The following is a 21,965-nucleotide window of genomic DNA, read 5'->3' on the forward strand; positions in this document are numbered from 1 at the left end:
GTGCTGTCAAAAGCAGCTTTGAAATCGACGAAAAGGTCGTGTGTGGCTCTCCTCTCCCTCTTTTTTCGGCCTTTTCCAAGAATTTATTGTCGCTAACGAATTTACTTATTGAGATAACAAAACTTACATACAATATCAACCTCCCTCCCTGTAACATGCACACGTACCCAGTTTAATGATGATAGTTTTAGGTGTCTGTTGCTACATGGCTACAATGGACAGTGGTTGGCAGGTCGCAAGTATCCTATTTTATTATTATTATTTGTTAATTTTAACTAGATGTGCTTTTACCTATTAATTATATGGATAACACAGAATGGTCAAACACAGCGAGCAAAGAAGTGGCAAATGGAACCTATAATAAATCGATGTATATCTCTATAATTCCCCGAGTAAAATACAATTTTCTACAGCTATTTTCGCAGCAAACTTTATATTGCTTTTTATGTAGATAAGGTCAATCAGCGATAGCGTGGGAATTCCATATTTTTGGCATAAACTGCACCAATACAGCAAACTTACCAAACGAACGATAAAAAGTGAGTAATAGCCACTAATGTAGTGCATGAGTACATGAGTAGTATTTTTCCTGAGAAAGGATGTTCGAATAACAACACTTCCAAAAACCGTTATTTTTGCACCAGTTTATCATACAACTCAATTCTGTCAAGGTTGGTTTCTCCAATAAATTTCACACATATCAACACAAAACGACAATAATAAATTACTTACTTCCTTTATTTTACGATTTGAATTTGAGTAGCTGGGTACGAGTACCAAAAATAAATGGGGTTAGACTAAAATATAAAAAACCTTAAAGAGGTCCTACCTTCTTCGATCGAAACTGTAGGACATTACATTCAGTGTTTTTTGCGATGAAACTACAAAGTTATAGAAAGATCCAATTTCATTGAGAATATTTTCTATAATTAAATTGAAAGTCATGCTTATGACGAATACTTTAACGTACTACTTTTATTTGTACATGTCTGTATTTGGGTTTGTATTTTGGTATTTCATTTATTTTTTTTTTCGCGGACACATAAAAACTATTTTTGTATGCTGAAAAAAATTTCTGAAATCTTAAGCCCTTAATTTTGAGTTTCCTACAATTTTTTCCTTTGCGGTTTGTCTATAAAACCAGCAGTTTCCCAAATTTTTTCAAAAAGGTGTGATAAATGTGAAAATTCAAAAAGGAAGGAAAGGAAAATTCAAAATTAATGGCTCAAAATTTCGGAATTTTTTTCACAACATAAAAAACAAAATTTTCATTAGTCCGCGAAGAAATAATAAAAAGTTTTAAATGAAACACCCTAGTCTGTATGTACTATTTATCTATGTATTTTGATAAAAAAAAACATCAAAAGAGATTAGAATTATGAACGATGTCACAATTCCTAAACATTTGAACTAATCTACAACTCATATTAGGAGTTTTATAAAAATACCCACTACCTGTCAAATTTCAAGATATAGCAAATTTACAGCAAACAAAATGAGTCACATATATGCATGTTCATATTTACATATATACCAAGACAATGAAAATTGCCAATATCACGTATATGATTACTTTTAATAGTTAGAAAATATAATTACATTAAATATGACACTTTTATTTTAGTGCCTACTAAAGATTTTTCACCGCAACTTGAACCCAAATGCAGCTGTCAACTCGTAAATCACAAGATTTACCTAGCGAAGCTCAGTAGATTGGACGAGCTTTTTCACTGTTTTGCGCTATGCCTTTTGAGGTTATCAAATAAGTTGAGTATCTAATGAGTTGCTTCGTTAGACTAGTATGTTTACCGTCTCTTTGATATTATTTGTCAAAGAGGGCTCGTTGTTGACAAAAACTAGTTATTATTATTTTCCTAACGTGCCGGCTATAAAAAAAATTATTTAGCTACTTGTTTTTAACAATTTCCTTGTTTAAACATACATATGTACATACAAAATACTTATGCACATACATATATACATATATGTATGTATGTATTTCGGTCTCCATAACGTATTATTCGTTTTTCTGTTTATCATCACCTGTTATCGAACTGCTAGCATTGATAACGCACCTTACAAAAATTCGTTCAATCAAAGAGAGATTAAATTCGCACGCCTGCAAGTAATGCAACAACTGATTGCACGCTATAAACGTATGTGAGAGTGTGCATGTACACCGAACTAGTGTTAAACAGCTGTAATGCTTTTCAATTGTAAAAAAAACTCCCCCCATCAAAAGCTGCTCAACGCTCTGCAAAACAATACAATAAATGCTGATATGCGCGCCCCATATAAAAGCGTTGGCCAACGATGAGCGTCATTCATTGCTAAATGAGCGTTCGGTGTACAAGTTACGGCGGCGACGCGTGAACTATACACATACATACATATAAATAATTAATTCGGCTACGAAAGCAATAATAGAATATAATTTAGCAACGAATTTTGTCTGCTCGGAAGTATTCGGTTGAACCAAGTCTGATTAAAATACGCTACGTTTGTGTTGGTGCAGAGGTGATTCCCCAAGTGACGACAAAAGCATAAAGTATTTGCTAAATATATGCACATAAATGAGTACATATCAATAAAAGCTATGAGAAAATAATAAAACATTAAAAGAGACAAATTTGTAGTTTTGTGAGATATATAAACAAACATACATATAAAGATTTGGAGCAAGTGACTGACACGCCAATTATTAGTGTGCGAAAAGTAAATGGAATAAAAAATCACCTGTTAACAGGTATTAAAACACGACTAATAATCGAAGCAGTTTGTGCTGAATAATTGCAAGTGACATTAGCAAAGTGCTGATTGATTGTCAATACAGCAAAGAGAGACAATAGACAACAACAAAGTTCAGCAGTGAAATTGATTGCACACGAAGAGTTAATGAATACGAGCGGTGATTTTTCGGCATGCAATGACAGTTACAGATTTGAAATATAAAGTCAGCATATTAGAAAGTTAAAGTGCGAACTGAAGATACATGAGCAGAGAACTGTGAAGTGCGAGACATTAAAAAATCTAAATAAATTCCTTAACAAATAATATAAAACATTGTTTAAAATAAAAACTGAACAAAATGGGTATACCAGTAAACGATCCAGAGGATCCCGCAGGTTATGATTGCAACTACGCAAACAGCAAAACTTCCAGTGCATGCAAATGCAGCTGCAGTTGTAGTAACAGGCAGAGCGCTAGTAACAGCAACAGTAACAGTAGCAGTAACAATAACAGTAGCAGTAGAGGTAATTGCAATAGCAGCAATTCCAGCAGTTGCAAACATACTGGCCGCACAAATAAGTCAGGCGCCACTACACTCACACTCACATTTGCCAACAACAGCAGTTGCGGTGCAGCGAACAATTATCAATACAGCAAGACGGAAACATTGGACGCACCCCTAACAGCGGCGTCGATCACTCGTCATACCAGAGACTTGGTTGGCAACTCAAAGGAATATCGTATAGAGAGTAATAAAAGTGATTTGCGCATTATTGGCAATGGCAATCGGATACGTATCGGTTGCAATCAGGGTAATTTACAAATTATTGGCAATAATACAAGACTGAAAATCACAAATAACACCGGTTGCATACGTTATACGGGAAATGAGGGACGCATTTGCTTGGGTAGTGATTCGACACAACAAATAGTCGATTACATAGGCAACAATGGCAAATTGAAGGTGGTCAAATCAGCGGAATTATTAAGTGAGAAAATCAAAACTCACAAGCAAAAAAGTCCCAAAAATGTAGAAGCATCGGCAACTGCGAATATTACGTCGAATGCGGGGAAGTGTGCGACGTCAGCAAAGGTCAACGTTGACGAGGCAACTGGATCGGGATCGGCTGCGTCTCCGTCACACTCAACACCCAAGAAGGTGAAGGTGAAATCTGCCTCATTTGGCGGCGATTATAGTGCGCAATGGCGGCAGTTCAATGAGTTGTTCGAACAGCAAGGTTGGCGTAATTTCGATTTCGCATCAATGCCGAATTTGAAGTGCGAACACACTGTTGGTAAAGAGGCTGAACAAAGTAATAATAATGCTAGGAGTAGTAAAATTAATACTAAAAGCTGTAAAATTGATAATAATATTAATATAGTGAGTACTTATGGTAATATTTGCATAAAGAATGCGGTCAATGTTAGTATGTGAGTGAAGAAAGAATGATTAATAGCAGAGTAGCTAATTCATAAATTGCTAAATTTGCTAAAAAACCAAATATAACGGTATGAAAAATTATAACAAGTAAGGCAGTAATTTTCCTAAGAAATTATTAAATTCATAACATAAATAGAAAAGATTAATGTATATTTAAGTAGTAACAACGCTCTCTATGACAAATATGATCTATGACAAACGTAAATTTAAGTTAAAACAAGGAATTGAGTCATAAATGAAAGTGTGTAGTTTAAAGAACTTTTGACTGTATTTATGCCAGCAATACCTCTTGCCTTGTATTTGTAATTTTAGTGCAGAAATAACTTTTTGTTGAAAAGGAAAAAAAAACAATAAGAAAGGAATGGATATTTTGGTTATTTATTCAGTTAATTTTTTAATTAATAATGAAAATGCTTTAATTAATTTTGAAATCATCCTGACTATTTAAGTTAAAGTTGCTGTAATACTGAATAACCTAACTGTGAGTTCTTTTTAACTGTCTTTTATGTTGTAGGCTTTATAGCACGTAAAAAAAAAAACTAAAAAATATGTCCATGACAAATATTGTATTTATTTATATTTTGTACATTTAGTAAAGATTTTAATATATTTTAACAAGTGCACTGAAGACCTATGTATAAACTTTAACTTTAAGTCAGCGAATTGTTCCTAAAAATCTTAGTCAACATGCAGAAAGAACAACAACAAAATAAGCACAATTAATTTTAACAAAATACGCTTAAACGTAAAGTATTATGACAATAAGAAAATTCGTAGTATTTACACTTGAAATGCATCTGACTAAAAATCTAGCGCAAGTATTTATAATGTAGTGAAAATGATGTAAGCTGCATGTAAACAAAAATATTATGTCATTCCATGAATGATATGTAATAAAACTACATTTCAATTAAAATTTCGGAATTCATTTAATGCAAGAATAGCTGTGAGAGTATCTAAAGTAAAGACTGATTGCTCAGTGTTTCAGCAGCATTTGGACGAAAATTGCTTAGAAATGCATTTCGCGCATTAAAAAAGGCACTGTTTCAAGTTGACTGTGTTCAAATGACCTTAAGGCTTTCCAACAAATATGCGTTTGCTAACTACGGACTTTCCTGTATTGAAATTGTTTTTGGTATGGGAATTATTTTCACCGTGCTAAACCTAAACAATTTCTTAATTTACCTAAGAGCTCGCTGGTGCCAGGGCTTCTTTAAATTCGGTATCTATGTATGTACGAGTATAACAGCTTAAGATTCCAAAGCAATGAAAGTTAAAGCTAAGGCTTTACCAGTGTGACAATAAGCAAGAGACCGCAGTGGAATTCTCAACTTTAATCTTAAGCATAATCATAGTCTGCGGTTCTTATGCCCAATTTTTTCAACTTGATTGTGTTACGTAACTAATAAAGTTTGGAATGATTAGTTCACTACTCTGTATTTGCACTTTCCCTTTGTTTGTACATACTGACGCATGTACACATGTACATACATACAAAAGTAGCTACACAAAAAGTTGAATACTTCTGCTTTGTGAAAAAATTACGGAGTTCCTCGAAAAAAACATATCAGCATAACTCAACTGAAAAACATCCCCGAATGTCGAAATTCATTTGAATAAAATAAATATTTTACACTTGAAGTGATAAGTGCGACAGAAATTTACTGTATCGCACTGTTAGAATGAAGCACGCCCCATGTGGGAAGCATAACTGGGGTTAAAGCGCGCTATTTGTCACTTGATTTAAGGGGCTACAATAAAAGAATTTAGCTTTTTATTCAGACTTTTTATTATTCCAAAGATACATATTTTATAAGGATTTTGTGAAATTTTCATAAAAAAATATTCAAGACTCGGCCATTATGACATCATTTCCGGCAGTCCCTCTGCACAGAATGATTCTTAGACAAACAACATGATATTGATGTACAACAGCAAAGCGCATTTCCTAATGCCATTCGATCGTCAACAATACGTGCGAATCAAGTGACGATTTCTACATTGTTTTCATTCCGTGCTGGATCTAACGAGTTTTACAATAGGGACGCCACAAAAGTTGACCAATAGAGACAGCAAACGACGTCATATTTTTCCACTCTTTTGACATTTCTCTTTACTGAGGTTTGCCATTTCATCGTCATAATCGACCTGTCAGATCAACGATGGAGCATCTAATGAAAAAATTTGAATCCGCAGACACAGTACAAAATGTTCCCGTGCAAGATCAAATTGACGCAAGAACTGAAGCCGCTTGACCACCAGAATCCTCATATGTTCGTGAATTGGACAGAGCAACAACTTGAAAATGATCCGGATTTTCAACGAAAAATGATCTGCAGCGATGAGGCTCATTTCTGGCTGAATGGCTTCGTAAATAAGGAAAACATGCGTTATTGCTTTTACTGCTAAGAACTCCTAAACAAGAAAGTAGCTAAAAGCTAAGAATGTACTAAATGCAGTTTTGTTTAAAAAAATAACAAAATGGCAAATATAATTGGAAACAAGTTTTTAACCATTGAGATTTGATCGGTGGTTAGTTTTGATAAAAGAAAGAAAGCTTTAATTTTTGTTCGCGCTGTTATCTATTCATGGTGGTATTGACCAAAAGTAAGAGAGAGCCTGCACAATCTTCGAGGAGACCACTTCACCAGGCTTTTTCTTTCGTTCATCTTCCAACTTCTAATTAGACGGGGCTTTACTAGTTTTATTTTTTTCACTTTTTTAAATAATTTCGTTTTTGTACGATTATAAATACTTATGAGAGAGGAAATTATACGTTACATTCTTTAAAATTGGTTTAGATTAAATTCAAAGCCAACATTCATTAGAGGTAAAATATTCAGATTTGAAAATCTATTATCATTGAATATTTTTACAACATCTGATGATTTTAATAGCTGTCGTAATCTCGGTTGTATTCAGTTTTTTAAAAATTTTCTTAAATTTCATACATCTTTGCTGAGTGTAAGGAAACTTATTTAGTCGCTCATTATAAATCTCATCTTAATATCTCCTTTAGCATTGCTGTTATTCATGCTACTTGTACTTTACTTTTGTTCGCAAAAATCCGCATCATAATCAATTTTTTAAAAATATTTTAAAAATAACGATGTTCCGATTTTCTCATAAATTTACTAATCTCATGGTTGAAAACTTTGCACCATATCGGACGGGAATTTGGTGACCTTATAGAGTTTGGTTTTTTTTAAGATATTCCGATGTTTCAGTGTCATTGAGACATTCCCTGAGCGCAGATTAGCGTCACTTTTCCTTGATGGCAGGAGCTATTCATAATAAAAACGGTGTGATGTTACTCCCAATAACGTTGTTTCATGGTGTTTTATATTTTTAGAAATTATCAAAATTACATCTCGAAAAAAAGCCTTGTTCCGTCAAACGACTGTTTGTTTGATTGGAGATATTTCGTTTGCCTCGTTCTTGCCAAACCCGAAAATTTACTTCCTGTCCAGGCAGAACTATTTATTTCATAAGCCGGCATACGCTTAATAACTCTCGGGGACAGAGGAAAATTTATTTCATTAAGTATAAAATTATTTTTTGTCACAACGATAAATTTACTTAACACCGACGGTCACCATATTTACAAAGAAGTAAAGATTCGACATTTATCTTTCGCAATTCACAAGCCGCATGTTGGTTTTCAAAAGTAATGGAATTGCTCCATCGTCATCGATTTGTCGTTCACTGCCATTCAGCAGGTTGGTTCCTCCATATTATGCTCTGGACATCGTGACTAGATCAGCAACAGCATTTTTTGTAGAATGTGTTCTTTTGTCGGCCAGTATGTTGTACGAAATTTCTTTTTCTATTCACGTCTCGCTTCCCCTGAACTATCCCGCACGTGTAGTGGTCGATCGTAATAGGCAGCCTGATTTTCTTGACACGGCACTCCTCGTCGTACCAGCTGTTCACGGTTGCAGCTGTACAGTATGAAATGCCGTCCCACAGTTCCTTTATATCGAGTTTTTGGCGAGTTTCAGAGAACCGAGAAAATCGTTCGGCTATCTGTTGTGATTGCAGCTTCTCGACGTCGAACCTTCCTTGTGTTTGGTGGCGCGCCATATTTTTGCTGCACAGATGCGAATCTTAGCTGCAACATATAGTGGTCCGAGACGATGTTAGACCTCGGAGCGCACGCACATCTAAACACTATGTCATATTCCGTCTATGTACATGATCGATCTTTGGTTCGATATGATGAAATGCTGAAAAGATAACCATATTTCGGGCCCCGGCGAATACGATCAGCCCCAACCCATTTGGGGATGTTTCGTCGTGGGAGGCTGAAACCAGTGCCAAATTATACCTTCTTTGCTCCACCCTCAAGCAGATTTTGACATCGTGGCGGGGGCAGTTTAATAAGCGCGCCCAAGCGGTGAAGACATCTTTGGTCACATCGTCCTTTCTTCCGTCGGGGCGTGCAAATCAGCGATATAAAGGAAGAACCGCTTTGATGCGGTAACGTTCATTCACCCATGAATGATTAATCGGATTTCCTACCACGAATCCAACACCAAACTTGCGCTCCTTTATATTGCCACTGTAGTAAATGTCACAAGGACCTACTCGTCTCTGTCCTTGTCCCGTCCATCGCATTTCTTGGACGGCGGCGATGTCAGCCTTTGTTTTTACGAGGACATCAACCAGCTGGGCAGCGGCACCTTCCCAATTAAGGGACCGGACATTCCAGGTGTATGCCCTTAATTCGTATCAAAATGGGGTATCCGAGCTGCTGATTGGGGTGATTTACGTGGCGGGTATTAGGGGATGAACTTTAGCTCGCCTTCGAACGGATGTTCTATGCTATCCAGAGGATACTTGGTCAAAGTCGCACTTGGGCCATGTGAATTGCTTCTTACTCCCAAGTGAATGCGATCAGAGAACTTTGCGTGTTGACTTCCCATCCTTAGATTGCTATTATTCATGCTACTTGTACTTTACTTTTGTTCGCAAAAGTCCGCATCATAATCAATTTTGGTTATTAATTAGATGGAAAACTATTGGCAAAAATATTAGCATAACGATGACCGATTTTCTCATATTTATAAATTTACTAACAACTTTTATTTTAGTATTTTTAAATACTCAAGACCCAAAATTATCACTTTCAAGGAACTATTTATGGAAATTACCTCGAAGCTTTACATTTATTTCATATTTAAATTTTTTTGTGAAAACCGACATTATTTTGTGGTTTTATAAATTTTACTTAACACCATATGAGTCGAAAGAAATATGAATAGAAGTACCGCAATTCTTTGTTATGTGTCATGGTTGGTATTAGCGCGTTTAGCAACAGTCAGTTAGAAACGGTGAATGAAAATCGTGTATTAATAACTGGTAAGCACCATATTTAATCATTTTTCAATAGCACAAAACAATCGACTACGTAGGCAATTAAGAAGTTAAATGGCTATTTATAAAACGTACATTCCTATGTTTGGTGATGATGTCATTGAGACATTCAGTGTGCAGACCTGAGCGCTACTCATCACTTTCGGTTGACTTATTCTACTTCAGGGCAGAAAGCTATAATCTATTCGAAAACTAGAGTTCGCACAAATTAAGTATAATAAAAACGGTGTGAGTGATTTATTATTGAAACAAATATTTGTCGTTAGAGTTGGGTGTGTGACTTTTTGTTGCAGATCATGGTTACTTAGAAGAAAATATGTTTCTATATTATTATTATAATATATTACTATATTATATATTTAAAAGTATTCCACACAAAAAAGTGTTTCGTCAGTCTTTCCAAGAGAGAACAAAATCTGATTTTGTAGCATCAGTTCACGATGCACTTGTTAAGGGGCACAGCGACCCTGAAAAAAATCAGTTTTTGTTATAAAGTCTATACTAGGGCTCTTGAAATTATTCGAATAATCTCAAAACAAAATTTTTCGCCAAGGGTTGGACTGAACATCAACCTGGCCACAAGAACCTAACTCTCGGGGACAGAGAGATAAAGATGACTACTAAAACTACGAAAGCACATATGATGCTTTGCTGGTAGATGCTGGGGCTGCAAGCCAAGGATTGTCAGGTGGTTGTACACCATGATCGTGCGACCGATTATCACATATGGAGCGGTGCCCACACCATATAAGAGCTGCTCCGTAAAGATACGACAGTGGGTATAGAGAAGCATTGGCAACAAGTCCTAGGCATGCGCCATGTCAAGCTACTAATGTGTGGTTACAACCTCAAAAGATTTAATTATGTAATCAGCCTCCCAAGGGAAAAACTCAGGCTACTTTTCGCCTTCCACACTGACCATTGTAAGTTCAAGAAGCGCTTATGTAGCATGGACCTAGCTTCTTGTGCAAATTGCCGGTTCTGCGACTTGGAGTTTGAAACTCCAGAACACCTGCTAATGGACTGCACAGCAGTCTGTATGTATGTGGATGTGTGTGTTCTTTTACATATATGTATGTACGTTAGAGCGGGTCATTTTTTTTACTATTCACGGGAAATGTGCTACGGATCATTCTGACCAACTTTGCCAAGAGACTATAAGTCCAAAACCGGTTTCGAGCCTGCGATTTTTGAGGCGGAATGTCATTTCCAATTTTTTCGTTTTTTTGGCTCTCTGTACATCAGCCCGCGCTTTTGTACGCGCTGTCATTGAACATGTTTTGCAATTAATCGTCGATATCCCTTTTTGCACACGTTTTTGACACATTTAATTTTAAAATGACTAATTCATCTGTACATACATACATATATGGTACGCAGCCATACATTTATATATGTATATGTATATATACATACATATGTACATACATATATGGTTGTGCATATATCCACTGTTTACTTAGTAATTTATATACATATATGTATGTATGTATATGAATTTGTGCCTACTGGTATGCTCATTTCCTTCAAAACACATGAAGAATTCTCTGTAAGCAGTTAAAAGCTATGAATGGTCACTGTGAAAATTCCCCTCATTTTACTTATTTTAACATACAAATTTCTCTTTATAGCGAACAACGGAAATCTTTGAAATGCCATTAATTTCTTATTGAAACTTTTGAGTTATTTTTAACAGTTTAACAAGCGCGATTATCATGATAATTGTTTCACATCTGAATAGGTTACAACACTTTTGAATAAAATTATTCAATTGTTCTCAAAACATCGTTAATTTTTCCAAATTTATAGAGTTTTTCGATGACACTCAGCTGATGCTTTTCAGCATTGCCACTAGAAGTCTATTGAATGCTAGCGGATAGCCCTTATTGTCGCTTGGCTATACTTTATAAATTTCCTGATTATTGTAAATTTCCTGATTATTGTAAAGGTCCACTTAGCGCTTTCTGTTAGTCTAACAGTCTTGGCCTCAAAGACTGAATTATTCTTCTTCCTTACTGGCGTAGAAATCGCTTATGCGGTTATAGCCGAGTTAACAACAGCACGCCAGTCGTTTCTCTTTTCGTAAGGCGGCGCCAATTGGCGATTCCAAGCGAAGCCAGCTCCTTCTCCACATGGTCTTTCCAACGGAGTGGTCCTCTGCTTACGCCGGCGGGTACTGCGTCGAATACATTCAGAGCTGGAGTGTTTCTGTCCATTCGGACAACATGACCTAACCAGCGTAGCCGCTGTATTTTAATTCACTGAACTATGTAAATGTCGTCGTATATCTCGTACAGCTCATCGTTCCATCGAATGCGATATTCGCCGTGGCCAATGCGCAAAGGACCATAAATCTTTCGCAGAACTTTTCTCTCGAAAACTCGCAACGTCGACTCATCCGTTGTTGACATCGTCCAAGACTCTGCACCATATAGCAGGACGGGGATGATGAGTGACTTATGGGGTTACATGGGTTTCTTCGAGCAAAAAACGGCCTTTTTTCAATAATTTTTTTTACATATAAAAAATGAAATATTTTAATGAAATTTTTTTTCATTTAAAAGACTCATATTTAATAAACATTTTGTAAAATTAAAAAAAAAAAAATATCAAAATGGCAGTCATTACGACGCCATTTCCGGCAGTCCCTCGGAAAAAAGGTGCATCCGCGTTGTCAGCAGAACTTCTTTCAGGATCATCTGAAATAAAATTAAAAAATACGTGTTTTAGTAAAGACAATAAACTAGGTATTGGACGAAAGAAAAAAAAATGAAAATTGAATTTTTGGCAGACGTTTTTATAAAAAATGCGGATTTCGATGAAAATTTCTCGACATTTTTTTTTTTAAATCGTTGTAATTCAAAAAAAAAAAATCCTTCGTTCAAGACCTTGTAAATGATATCTCGAAGACCTGTGTAAAATTTCATCGAGATCGGTTGAGTAGTTCGCGAGAAATCTTGACTACCGACTTTGAAAACATAGTTTTGAGAAAAACGCGTTTAAAGACGGCGCACTTAGCCTATCTAACCTCGAACGCACAAGTTCTCAAGGCTGTATCTCCGAAACTATTAGTCGGATCAACTTGAAAATTTAGGACTATATTCTAGAGATGTTATAGAATTTAATAAGATAATTTTCGATGTTTTGAAACTGTGAAACCCATGTAACCCCTTATAGAGTTTGATCTTTGTTTATAGAGAGAAGACTTTACTTCTCAGTTGCCTACTCAGTCCGAAGTGTCAGATTTCGAGGCTTACATTATTGTTACTGTTAATGCTGGTTCCAAGATAGACGAAATTATCTACAACTTCGAAGTTATGACTGTCAACAGTGACGTGGGAGCCTAGTCGCGAGTGCGACGACTGTTTGCTTGATGACAGGAGATATTTCGTCTTGCCCTCACACAAATACTAAATTATTCACCACCATCAATATTATCGGCAAAATTTGAGATTTCTATTATTAACCAAGTTAGGCAAAAGTTTGCAGCGTTACCATGTGTGTTTTATAATTTGTAGGCGTTATTTCTTGCCTTAGGTCATTGCTTTTTTGTTTTAGTTTTGGTAGTTAATCACCTGTTATACATAATTTGGCGAGATTCGAACCAAAAGCAACAGCTATATAACTCCAGTAAAGTGATGCTATTTCCGGTCTTTGGTACTTTTTCCGTCAAAGTATATGTACAAAAAATGTTATGATGGCTAAGTTGTTGATTCCGGTCGATAATATTGACAGTGTATACCTACTTTATGCGTCTTTTAACATATGCCCTGCTTTTCATATATATTTATTATCTTTTTTTGTTGGAAAAAATTTACCGCATATTGGCAATTTATCTGTTCGAAATTCTGTGAATTTTGCTGACATACCCCTCTGCTTTAGTAAGGACGTCTTAATCATAGGCAGTGATTTATCGGCGTTCACTGCATTTTCGACCTACTTTCATAAAAAATGTCCCCCCATTTTAAATGACCACTTTGGCTTTAACTTGAGCTGCAACAATTAACCCAAAATGAAAAAAGTACCAAACGATTGTGAGGTCAACTAAGTGCTCGCATGTACATATGTACATAAGTACATATATTAGTATTATTTCAATGGGGTCACTATTGCATCAGAAATCAAAGTAACTAAAATGCCTACAGAAGAGCAGGAAAAAGTTAATTTATGAAATAAGTTATTTTAAAATGTGATTATGATTTCTCTAGCAGCTCTTTCATTATTTAATCTAAACATGAGCATGACCGAACTCATTCACTCGCGACACCCAACAACAAAGCGGTTTCGCAAGACAAGACGGCAGCAGGCCACAATTGTTACTATTTTAAGCTCACAGTGGGATGTTGTGGTCAAACGTTTACAACAAAATAAAAACTGTATAAAATTAAGTAAATTAGTGATAACTACAATTTTATGAAAAAAACTTTGTTACTAATATAAAAAATATATAACGTACATACATATATAAATAATACATAAATAAGAGGAGAGTAACATGCAATTTCAATTTGACAAACTATAAAGCATATAATTCATATATTTATGTATTTTTTTATAGATTTTAGAAACTGAAGCATTTGGAGGTTGTGTATGTCGAGCGTTATAAAGACTGTAAGTCTTTAATAAAAAGTCAGCTGCGTGACAAATTGAAATTATATATAAGATGCGGAAATTAGGTAAGTTTTAATAGGTCGTAATAATCCAAGAAGAAGTAAATTTTAAAAGGATAGGACGGACGATCTATTACCTAATAATATTCGCAAAATTAGAAAAGTAAATAATCGTAGAGTTATATAACCTAGCAGTAATTTGAAGTGATTCTCGTTTATTTAATCATTGGATCTGCAGTGAGTAGAGAACCGACTTCGAAGATTTGTGCAAATGCCTGTTGGATTATAACATTTATATAGATATACCAACAAGACAACGATTTTAACCATATCAGTAAGTGCGCAAAGAAGTAGTGTAGAGTCAGGAACCCCATAAGAAATCTCGAAGCCGATATGAAAACCATTTTACCATTGAAAACCAACCAATTCGAGAGATTTGTGGCAGTTAGTGAAAGAGAATTGGGAAGGATTGAATTATGTCAGAATATCATAAACTCTCTTATTTATTTATTTCATTATGCTGTAAAGTGTTGAGACCGATTTAATTTAAAATTTGTAGAATTTTACATATAACAAAAATCCTATTTTTATGTGGAAACAGTTTTTCAGTTAATTTAACATATATAGTAAGTGCATCAAATTTTGTTTACGTTCAATTTAAATATATGAACTATGGAAAAATTTGTAGGTATATCATTAGTGCATGCTTGGTTCAAAAATTTTGTGACAAAAAACATGTTTCTTACTGAAAATTGAAAGATGCGGTATGTTTCATGCGGTCACTCCTATTTTTTGACAACTGAAGATACATACATACATATGTACATACATTAGTATATATATTTTTTTAGTTCTTCATGGGTAGAACATTCATATTCTATGATTTCTCTTTAATAGATTATGTTTTTCTAGCAATTTAAACTATATCTTGAAATGAGTTATTGTACCATATCAAAATTTAATATCGGAATTCGTCCCACTGTACCTCGACGAGGTCACAAAACTCGGTTGCCATTCAAAATATTTCGGGGATTTTAATTTTGTTGCCTCTATTTATTTTAGATATGAACATACAAATGTACATACGTACCTAAAAATGATGAGCGAAAGCGAATGCAAGCATACATACATACTTACATATGTATGTATGTATATGCATACATGTATTCTAAATTGTTTATATAGTATCTATGTAAATATTGGCACATGTATAATAGTGCTAATTGGCCTTTGTATAATTTATATTTAGAGATAATTTTTTCTTTATTTTTAAACTTAATTATTTGTGTTTCTATTTTGTTTGCAAATTCGCTAAACGTAGCAATCGTGTGAAAATTACAAATGTATGTATATCTATGTGTGTATATGGTATATATTTATGCAAAAGCATATATTTGAAACGTTTGATTATTTATTATTGATGATAAATTGACAACGAATTTTGCCTGTCATGCATATGGATACATACATATGTACATAAATACATAACCATATGTGAAGCTAAATAACTGTGTATTCAAATACATGTATGTATATGCACTCACTCACTTTGCAAATTTTTAGCATTTATTTTGAAATTTAATATTCTTGCCATATAAATAGCATTATAAAAATTATGTAGTTTCGATTAGTAGTATTTCGACCTTCACAAGTTCATTGCACTACGAAAATGGTAAATAAATCTGACGTTTTTCAACTTACTTAAAAGCATGAGACGCTAATTTCATTTTAATTGGACATTTAAATAATTTGGATATTTTTGTGCTTGCAATTAGCTAGTAAACAAGGAAATATACTTACGTACACACATTTTAACAGCTAAAGGTAATTTGAGAATGTTAAATTTCCAAACCAACTTCTTTAAAATTTGTTAAGATTTCTATATTAATAATTCTCTTCTGTCAGAGTTAAAGTGAAATATTTAACGCCTACACTTAAATTCTTACTAGAACAAGCTTATTTTGTTACATTGTCCTGTATACAGATATTGTGTGTCCCAATAAAGTTTGTGTGCAGATTTCCCTGATTTTAGTGAAATTCTTTACTTTTCAAATAATTCTTAAAGAAAATAAAGTAACAGTAATAGCAAACCATTACGTCCTTTACGTTATTTTAACATAACGAACGAATGGTAAATGCAACACTCGATATTTTCAACACATTTAGCAAAGGCACAAACCCAAACTACAGTTCCGTTGAAAAAAAGTACCAATTTAAAAATAATACGCGAATGCATGAACAACCTTAAATGCGTACATTGCTTAGGTAAATTGTTGTCAATTAAACACCTTTTTTATCAGTTCCTGTTTACATTTTCAATACGAAGAATAAAACAAAATTTTTTATATTTTTTTTGATAATTCCATAATCCAAACTTCATTTTTACTTAATTATATTCAAATAAATATAAAGGAATTTATTTGAATGCAACCAAAGGAAAACAAATGCATTTAACAATATGACTTATAAATTGCATTTTTATTTCAATTCATAGTTCACTTTATCGTTTCGCAAATTATTCAATTTCCATTTTTTTATCCTGTTTACATTTACTCTCATCAATACTATTCTCCACAATACCATCTACACTACGTAAATTTTTTACATTTCCAATGTTATTATTTGAAATCGTTTGATAAACACTTAAAGCTTGTGTGACGAGTGCTGTTACATCGCTAGGATTCGATGGCAGTATGAGTGTGTTATTTGTTTTCGCTAAATTTCTAAACGCATCAATATATTGCTCAGCTAAAGTGAGGGAGGCAGCATTTTTGCCATCTAAATCTTGTAATGCTTTAGCAACAGTCTGGAGTCCACGGGCACGTGCATCGGCAACAGCTAACATAGCAGCCGCTTCACCGCTCGCTTTGTTAATTTGTTCCTGTCTTTCAGCTTCGGAGGCAAGTATACGTGATTTTCTTTTACCTTCAGCAATATTGATTTCGGCCTCGCGACTACCTTCTGACTCCAAAATAGCAGCACGCTTACGTCGTTCTGCTTCGACCTGCATTTGCATAGCTTCATGCACACGTGAAGGCAAACGAATATCACGAATTTCGTAACGTAAGCATGCAATACCCCAAGCCTCACTTGCTTTGTTAATCGAGTCCACTATGCTTACATTGAGAGATTCACGCTCACGAAAGACCTTATCCAGTGACATCTTACCCAACTCGGAACGCATAGTGGTTTGAGCGAGTTGTGTTATCGCAAATTCTGGATCTTCAACACCATATGAAGCGCGATAAGGATCAATGATTCGCAAGTACAAAACGCCATCTATGCTCAATGTCACATTGTCCGAAGTGATGGCACTTTGTTTGGGCACATCTATTGCTATTTCCTTCAGACTTTGAACATACTTAATTTTATCTATAAAGGGCACCAGTATATTAAGACCGGGTTCCATAATTCTATGAAAACGACCCATACGCTCGACGATCCACGCCTCCTGCTGTGGCACAAACATTATTATTGTATTCATAGGTGTTGATGCTTTGGTGCGGCTTTGCTGTATTAACTGACGTCCATTCCTGAGCAACAATGATTGATGGTGTTGTTGTGATAGTCGTCCAGCGGTGGTTACAAAGGTACGCAACATTGTCAAGAACACACTTTGACTTGATTACGAATGTAGAATGCAAATATAGATATACAGCTAATAAGTACGTCACTGCAGAAATAATTGTTTATACAATAATATACATTTGAAACTATAAATAATACCTTGCTACCACAAATTATTAATGCTATTATTTAATTTGAATAGGATTCGTGACAATATGCTGCATTTGCCAAAAAACACTTGCTTTCATGCCGATTTTCGGAATGTCATGAAAAATGAAATGTCATAATACTGATGTTGGTATGTACAATAGCTATGTGTGCAAAGAAAAATTAAACTTTTTAAATACTTTAATTTAAGTTGTACTATCTAACAAGCCTCATTAAGTGATATAAATAAAATAATAATATTGCACCTTATAAATTAGTAATAATTTTCTACTCATTTTATTTTTCCATTAATGATTAAAACAGTTTAAAACTGATTCAATTAATAAGTCTGGTAATACTCTACTTTTGACAGCCGGCAACAAGCCACTATGCGTGGTTTTTTTTATTGAATTTCGAAACATTGCGATTTTCTGCCAAATTCCTAATTATCGGTTGAATTTTTGTCTAATTAGCATTAATAACAATAGAATTAGACCTCGCTCAATAAAGTTATTAAAATATACAGCACTTGGAGGATTGAAGCAGTTGACGGCTGAAGGTCTAAATCAATTTGTTGCCGCCAATTTGTTTTCAGTAAGAAACACGATATGTTCGGTCAGCAAACTCTTGGTGCGACCACCGCCGCACCTTCTACAAATCGTATGAATGATTTCGAAGTAACAATGCCACCGGATGATTCCGTGTCTGCATTGGAATTTAGTCCCAGCACGATACCACAGAACTTTCTCATAGCTGGTAGCTGGGATAGCAGTGTACGTTGTTGGGAGGTGGAGCAGACAGGTAAAACTGTTCCAAAGTCAATGAAAACAATGGGAGGACCAGTGTTAGATGTATGTTGGTCCGACGACGGCACAAAAGTTTACATGGCATCCTGTGACAAACAAGTAAAAATGTGGGATTTAGCCTCTGACCAAGTAGTACAGGTGGCTGCACATGATGCGCCCGTAAAGACATGCCACTGGATAAAAGGTTCGAATTATAGTTGTCTAATGACTGGTTCGTGGGATAAAACTTTAAAGGTATTTATTTCAAACATGCTTTTATTAGACATTCTTAACATTTATTTATGTTTATTTCAGTTCTGGGATACTCGTACACCCAACCCGCTAATGGCAATAAATTTGCCAGAACGTTGTTACTGTGCCGATGTAGATTATCCAATGGCTGTTGTTGGTACTGCTAATCGGGGTCTAATTGTTTATTCACTGGAAAACACACCGACTGAGTTTAAACGACAAGACAGCCCGCTGAAATATCAACATAGAACAATATCAATTTTCAGAGATAAGAAAAAGGCACCGACAGGTACGCATGTATATTTAAAGTGCGCAACTCATTTAAACATTATTTATCTTTGAAGGATATGCGCTTGGTAGTATTGAAGGTCGTGTTGCAATCCAGTATGTAAATCCAGTGAATCCAAAAGATAATTTCACCTTCAAGTGCCATCGCACAACTGGTACTGCCGGTTATCAAGACATTTATGCTGTGAATGATATAGCCTTCCATCCGGTGCATGGTACTTTGGTCACTGTGGGTTCAGATGGTACTTTCAGCTTCTGGGATAAAGATGCGCGTACAAAACTTAAATCTTCAGAGACAATGGATCAATCGATTACCAAGTGTGCCTTCAATAATAATGGGCAAATATTCGCTTATGCGGTTGGCTATGATTGGTCGAAGGTAATTAAAAATTTTACTAAGCGCTAGTTTTGTTTATTATATATGCCATTTGATTTACAGGGCCATGAGTACTTCAATCCAGGCAAAAAACCACAAATCTTCCTCCGTTCTTGTTACGACGAACTCAAACCTCGTATTGCTTAAATTGTACACTTTATCATATGTATAAATAGGATCACAACTAATTTCCCAATAGAACTAGTAATTAAATTTTGAAACCGATGCATTTCAGTGAGTAGAAGACAGAAATCAAAATAAAACAAAACACAACCTTTAAATTATCCTAAACGCTGTATTTGGTACTTCATTAACACGCCACCCTTGTGCAACTACGGATAATAACAAACAAATTCGGTATTTGTTTGCTTTATTTAAAAGTAGCAATAAGGGCAAATGTTTCAGGCAAAGCAGTGTTTAATGATGGCCACCTTCTGAGTGTTCACCATGTCCATGACCATGATCATCTTTCGAACTAAAAGCATATTCGCAACCAATGTGAACGGCAGCAGCAATTGAGCCCCACAGTAGACCACGTAGGAAGAAAGCGCGTGCACGGCTAGCATGTGTGCCCATTTTGCTGGGCTCATAACGCCACACTTCATTCCTAAAATTAGAGTTGAGTGACATATTATTATTATTTGTATTGTTAGCGAAAACTAACCGCAACCATGGATCCTTTAAGCCTTGACGAGCTAGCGCTTCTTGCACTTCGCGTAACTTGGGTATATTTTCCACTTTATAAATTGAAGGATGTGGTATTTTGTAGGGTTCACCGTGTCCGTGTCCGCCCATGATTGTTTATTGCTAGAACGAGAGATATACTATGAAAAGAACTGTAGCTAATTTTTAAATGAAATTTTATTAAAATATCGCGGGTTCGCACAATATTGACAGCAAGGTTATATAATTTTACTAGCAATTTGCTTTTGTTAATAACATGAAAAATTTTGCAAACTGTTCTATATTTTTATAATTGTCACTTCGTGGCATACCTCGTTGATACTTTAAAATGTAAACTCGCTTTTTAAAATAGCTAAAAAGTTGGAAAGTGGCTCAAACCTTTTCTCCAATTGGTATTCTGTGGTAGCAGCAAAACAGCACAATATATTGTTTGTCAAAATTTGACAAATGAAAATCAGCTGTTGTTGGCGTTGCCATATTTATATATTTTTGAAAAATCATCCTTCAGTTGTTCAACTGCAGGTAGCAGAAATATACAAAACAGCACTAGTGATATATGAAAATATTGTTTGTCAAATTTTGACAACTGAAAATCAGCTGTTGTTGGCGTTGCCATATTTATATATTTTTGAAAAATCATCCTTCAGTTGTGTCAACATTGTTAATTTTATTTTATATATGATGCATTAAAATTAATAGCCCACCAATAAATTGCCAGTTTATAGCAGAAAACGTAATATATACACGTTATCTGATTATAGTCGCAAATGTACAAAAATATTATTATTCCGCTCACTGGCTGCTACCGATTTAGTAACAATAGGGGGATTCTGTTGCTCTTGCAAAATCCTTACACGGTGCACGAATTGCAAAATTTTCCTCTTGGTGCAACGGCATAACAACAAACACACGCAGAAAATGATTTGCAATGGCTGTAAAATATGTCAGTCCAAAACCCATGTTTATTTTCGGTCCATGGCACATAAAAAAATAATTGCAATCCTGTGCTAGCTGCCATTTTACTTACATACATATTTTGACGTTAGGTTGTTTAGGAAAGTAAATTTTAAATAGATTTCATGATTTCTATTTAAATTATAAAGATTTGTTACAGTTTTTTTTTGTTAAAAATGTATGCAGAAGATGCGCCAATTCACAATAGTCATTTACAATAAATTGACCAAATCAGCTGTTCATATATCACTGGGTGCTCTCGTGCCCTTGTTTATTTCGGTACAGGATTTTTGCAATCTGCAATCTTGCAAGAGCAAGCGAATCCCCCTAATGTATGCATTGTGGCATCACTACATTTCTTGAGCAGTGTTTCCCTAGTTGAAATTACTATTGTGACAGAAATAGCAATTTTGCTCCACATTGAAGTTTGTGCAAAATAAAAACAAATTTTCTATTGCATTTCCTGTGTTAATTTTTCAAATAATTTGCAACATAAAATTTCGGTAAAGTTTGCAAAACCCCCGAATATGTAAGCAGATATTTTCTCTGACCATATCTTTTTCAAGAAATCCCATTTGCAAATAAAACAACATTAATTGTAATATATATGTTTATACCTTTATTTATTCAAGTAATTCTAGAATATTTTTTTTTTTTTTGCATTTTTATAATATATGTATTTATTGCATTTGTAATTATAATTAATAATATTATAAGTTTCTAATATAGATATACAAGTTTATGTAGGTATAGTA

General features: G+C 34.7%; 4 protein-coding genes across 6 annotated transcripts in view; 2 read left to right on the forward strand and 2 right to left on the reverse strand.

The window, feature by feature from the left end:
* The first annotated feature begins 2,323 nt into the window (after positions 1-2,323).
* On the forward strand, positions 2,324-5,087 carry LOC126757035 (putative uncharacterized protein DDB_G0282133). The gene has a single exon (XM_050470620.1). It carries the CDS (start codon positions 3,089-3,091, stop codon positions 4,163-4,165), a length of 1,077 nt encoding a protein of 358 aa, XP_050326577.1. The 5' UTR covers positions 2,324-3,088; the 3' UTR covers positions 4,166-5,087.
* An 11,519-nt stretch (positions 5,088-16,606) lies between these two features.
* The window catches only part of LOC126757034 (stomatin-like protein 2, mitochondrial), a 385,292-nt gene continuing 379,933 nt past the window's right edge, over positions 16,607-21,965 (reverse strand). The window contains exons 1-2 of one of the 2 annotated variants that reach the window (XM_050470617.1): positions 17,884-18,000; positions 16,607-17,830 (exon numbers count right to left, since the gene is read on the reverse strand). In XM_050470617.1, the coding sequence (XP_050326574.1) occupies positions 16,673-17,758 (1,086 nt within the window). In that variant the 5' untranslated portion in view covers positions 17,759-17,830; positions 17,884-18,000 and the 3' untranslated portion in view covers positions 16,607-16,672. Of the gene's footprint in view, positions 17,831-17,883; positions 18,001-21,965 lie in introns of those variants that run through there. The other variant, XM_050470619.1, reaches the window with a different exon arrangement.
* On the forward strand, positions 18,239-19,863 carry LOC126757037 (protein Rae1). The gene is made up of 4 exons (XM_050470622.1): positions 18,239-18,911; positions 18,972-19,197; positions 19,253-19,575; positions 19,636-19,863. The coding sequence occupies exons 1-4, from the start codon at positions 18,480-18,482 to the stop codon at positions 19,717-19,719; spliced, it is 1,065 nt and encodes a 354-aa protein (XP_050326579.1). The 5' UTR covers positions 18,239-18,479; the 3' UTR covers positions 19,720-19,863.
* On the reverse strand, positions 19,848-20,723 carry LOC126757057 (NADH dehydrogenase [ubiquinone] 1 beta subcomplex subunit 3). 2 transcript variants are annotated; one of them, XM_050470649.1, is made up of 3 exons: positions 20,635-20,723; positions 20,237-20,379; positions 19,848-20,179 (listed from the first exon to the last, which is right to left on the reverse strand). In XM_050470649.1, the coding sequence occupies exons 2-3, from the start codon at positions 20,365-20,367 to the stop codon at positions 19,990-19,992; spliced, it is 321 nt and encodes a 106-aa protein (XP_050326606.1). In that variant the 5' UTR covers positions 20,368-20,379; positions 20,635-20,723; the 3' UTR covers positions 19,848-19,989. The 2 variants fall into 2 exon arrangements, with proteins under 2 accessions (XP_050326606.1, XP_050326604.1); XM_050470647.1 differs by having other exon boundaries at positions 20,568-20,683.

This window comes from Bactrocera neohumeralis, chromosome 4 (assembly GCF_024586455.1).
Source record: "Bactrocera neohumeralis isolate Rockhampton chromosome 4, APGP_CSIRO_Bneo_wtdbg2-racon-allhic-juicebox.fasta_v2, whole genome shotgun sequence".
Lineage (NCBI taxonomy): Eukaryota > Metazoa > Arthropoda > Insecta > Diptera > Tephritidae > Bactrocera > Bactrocera neohumeralis.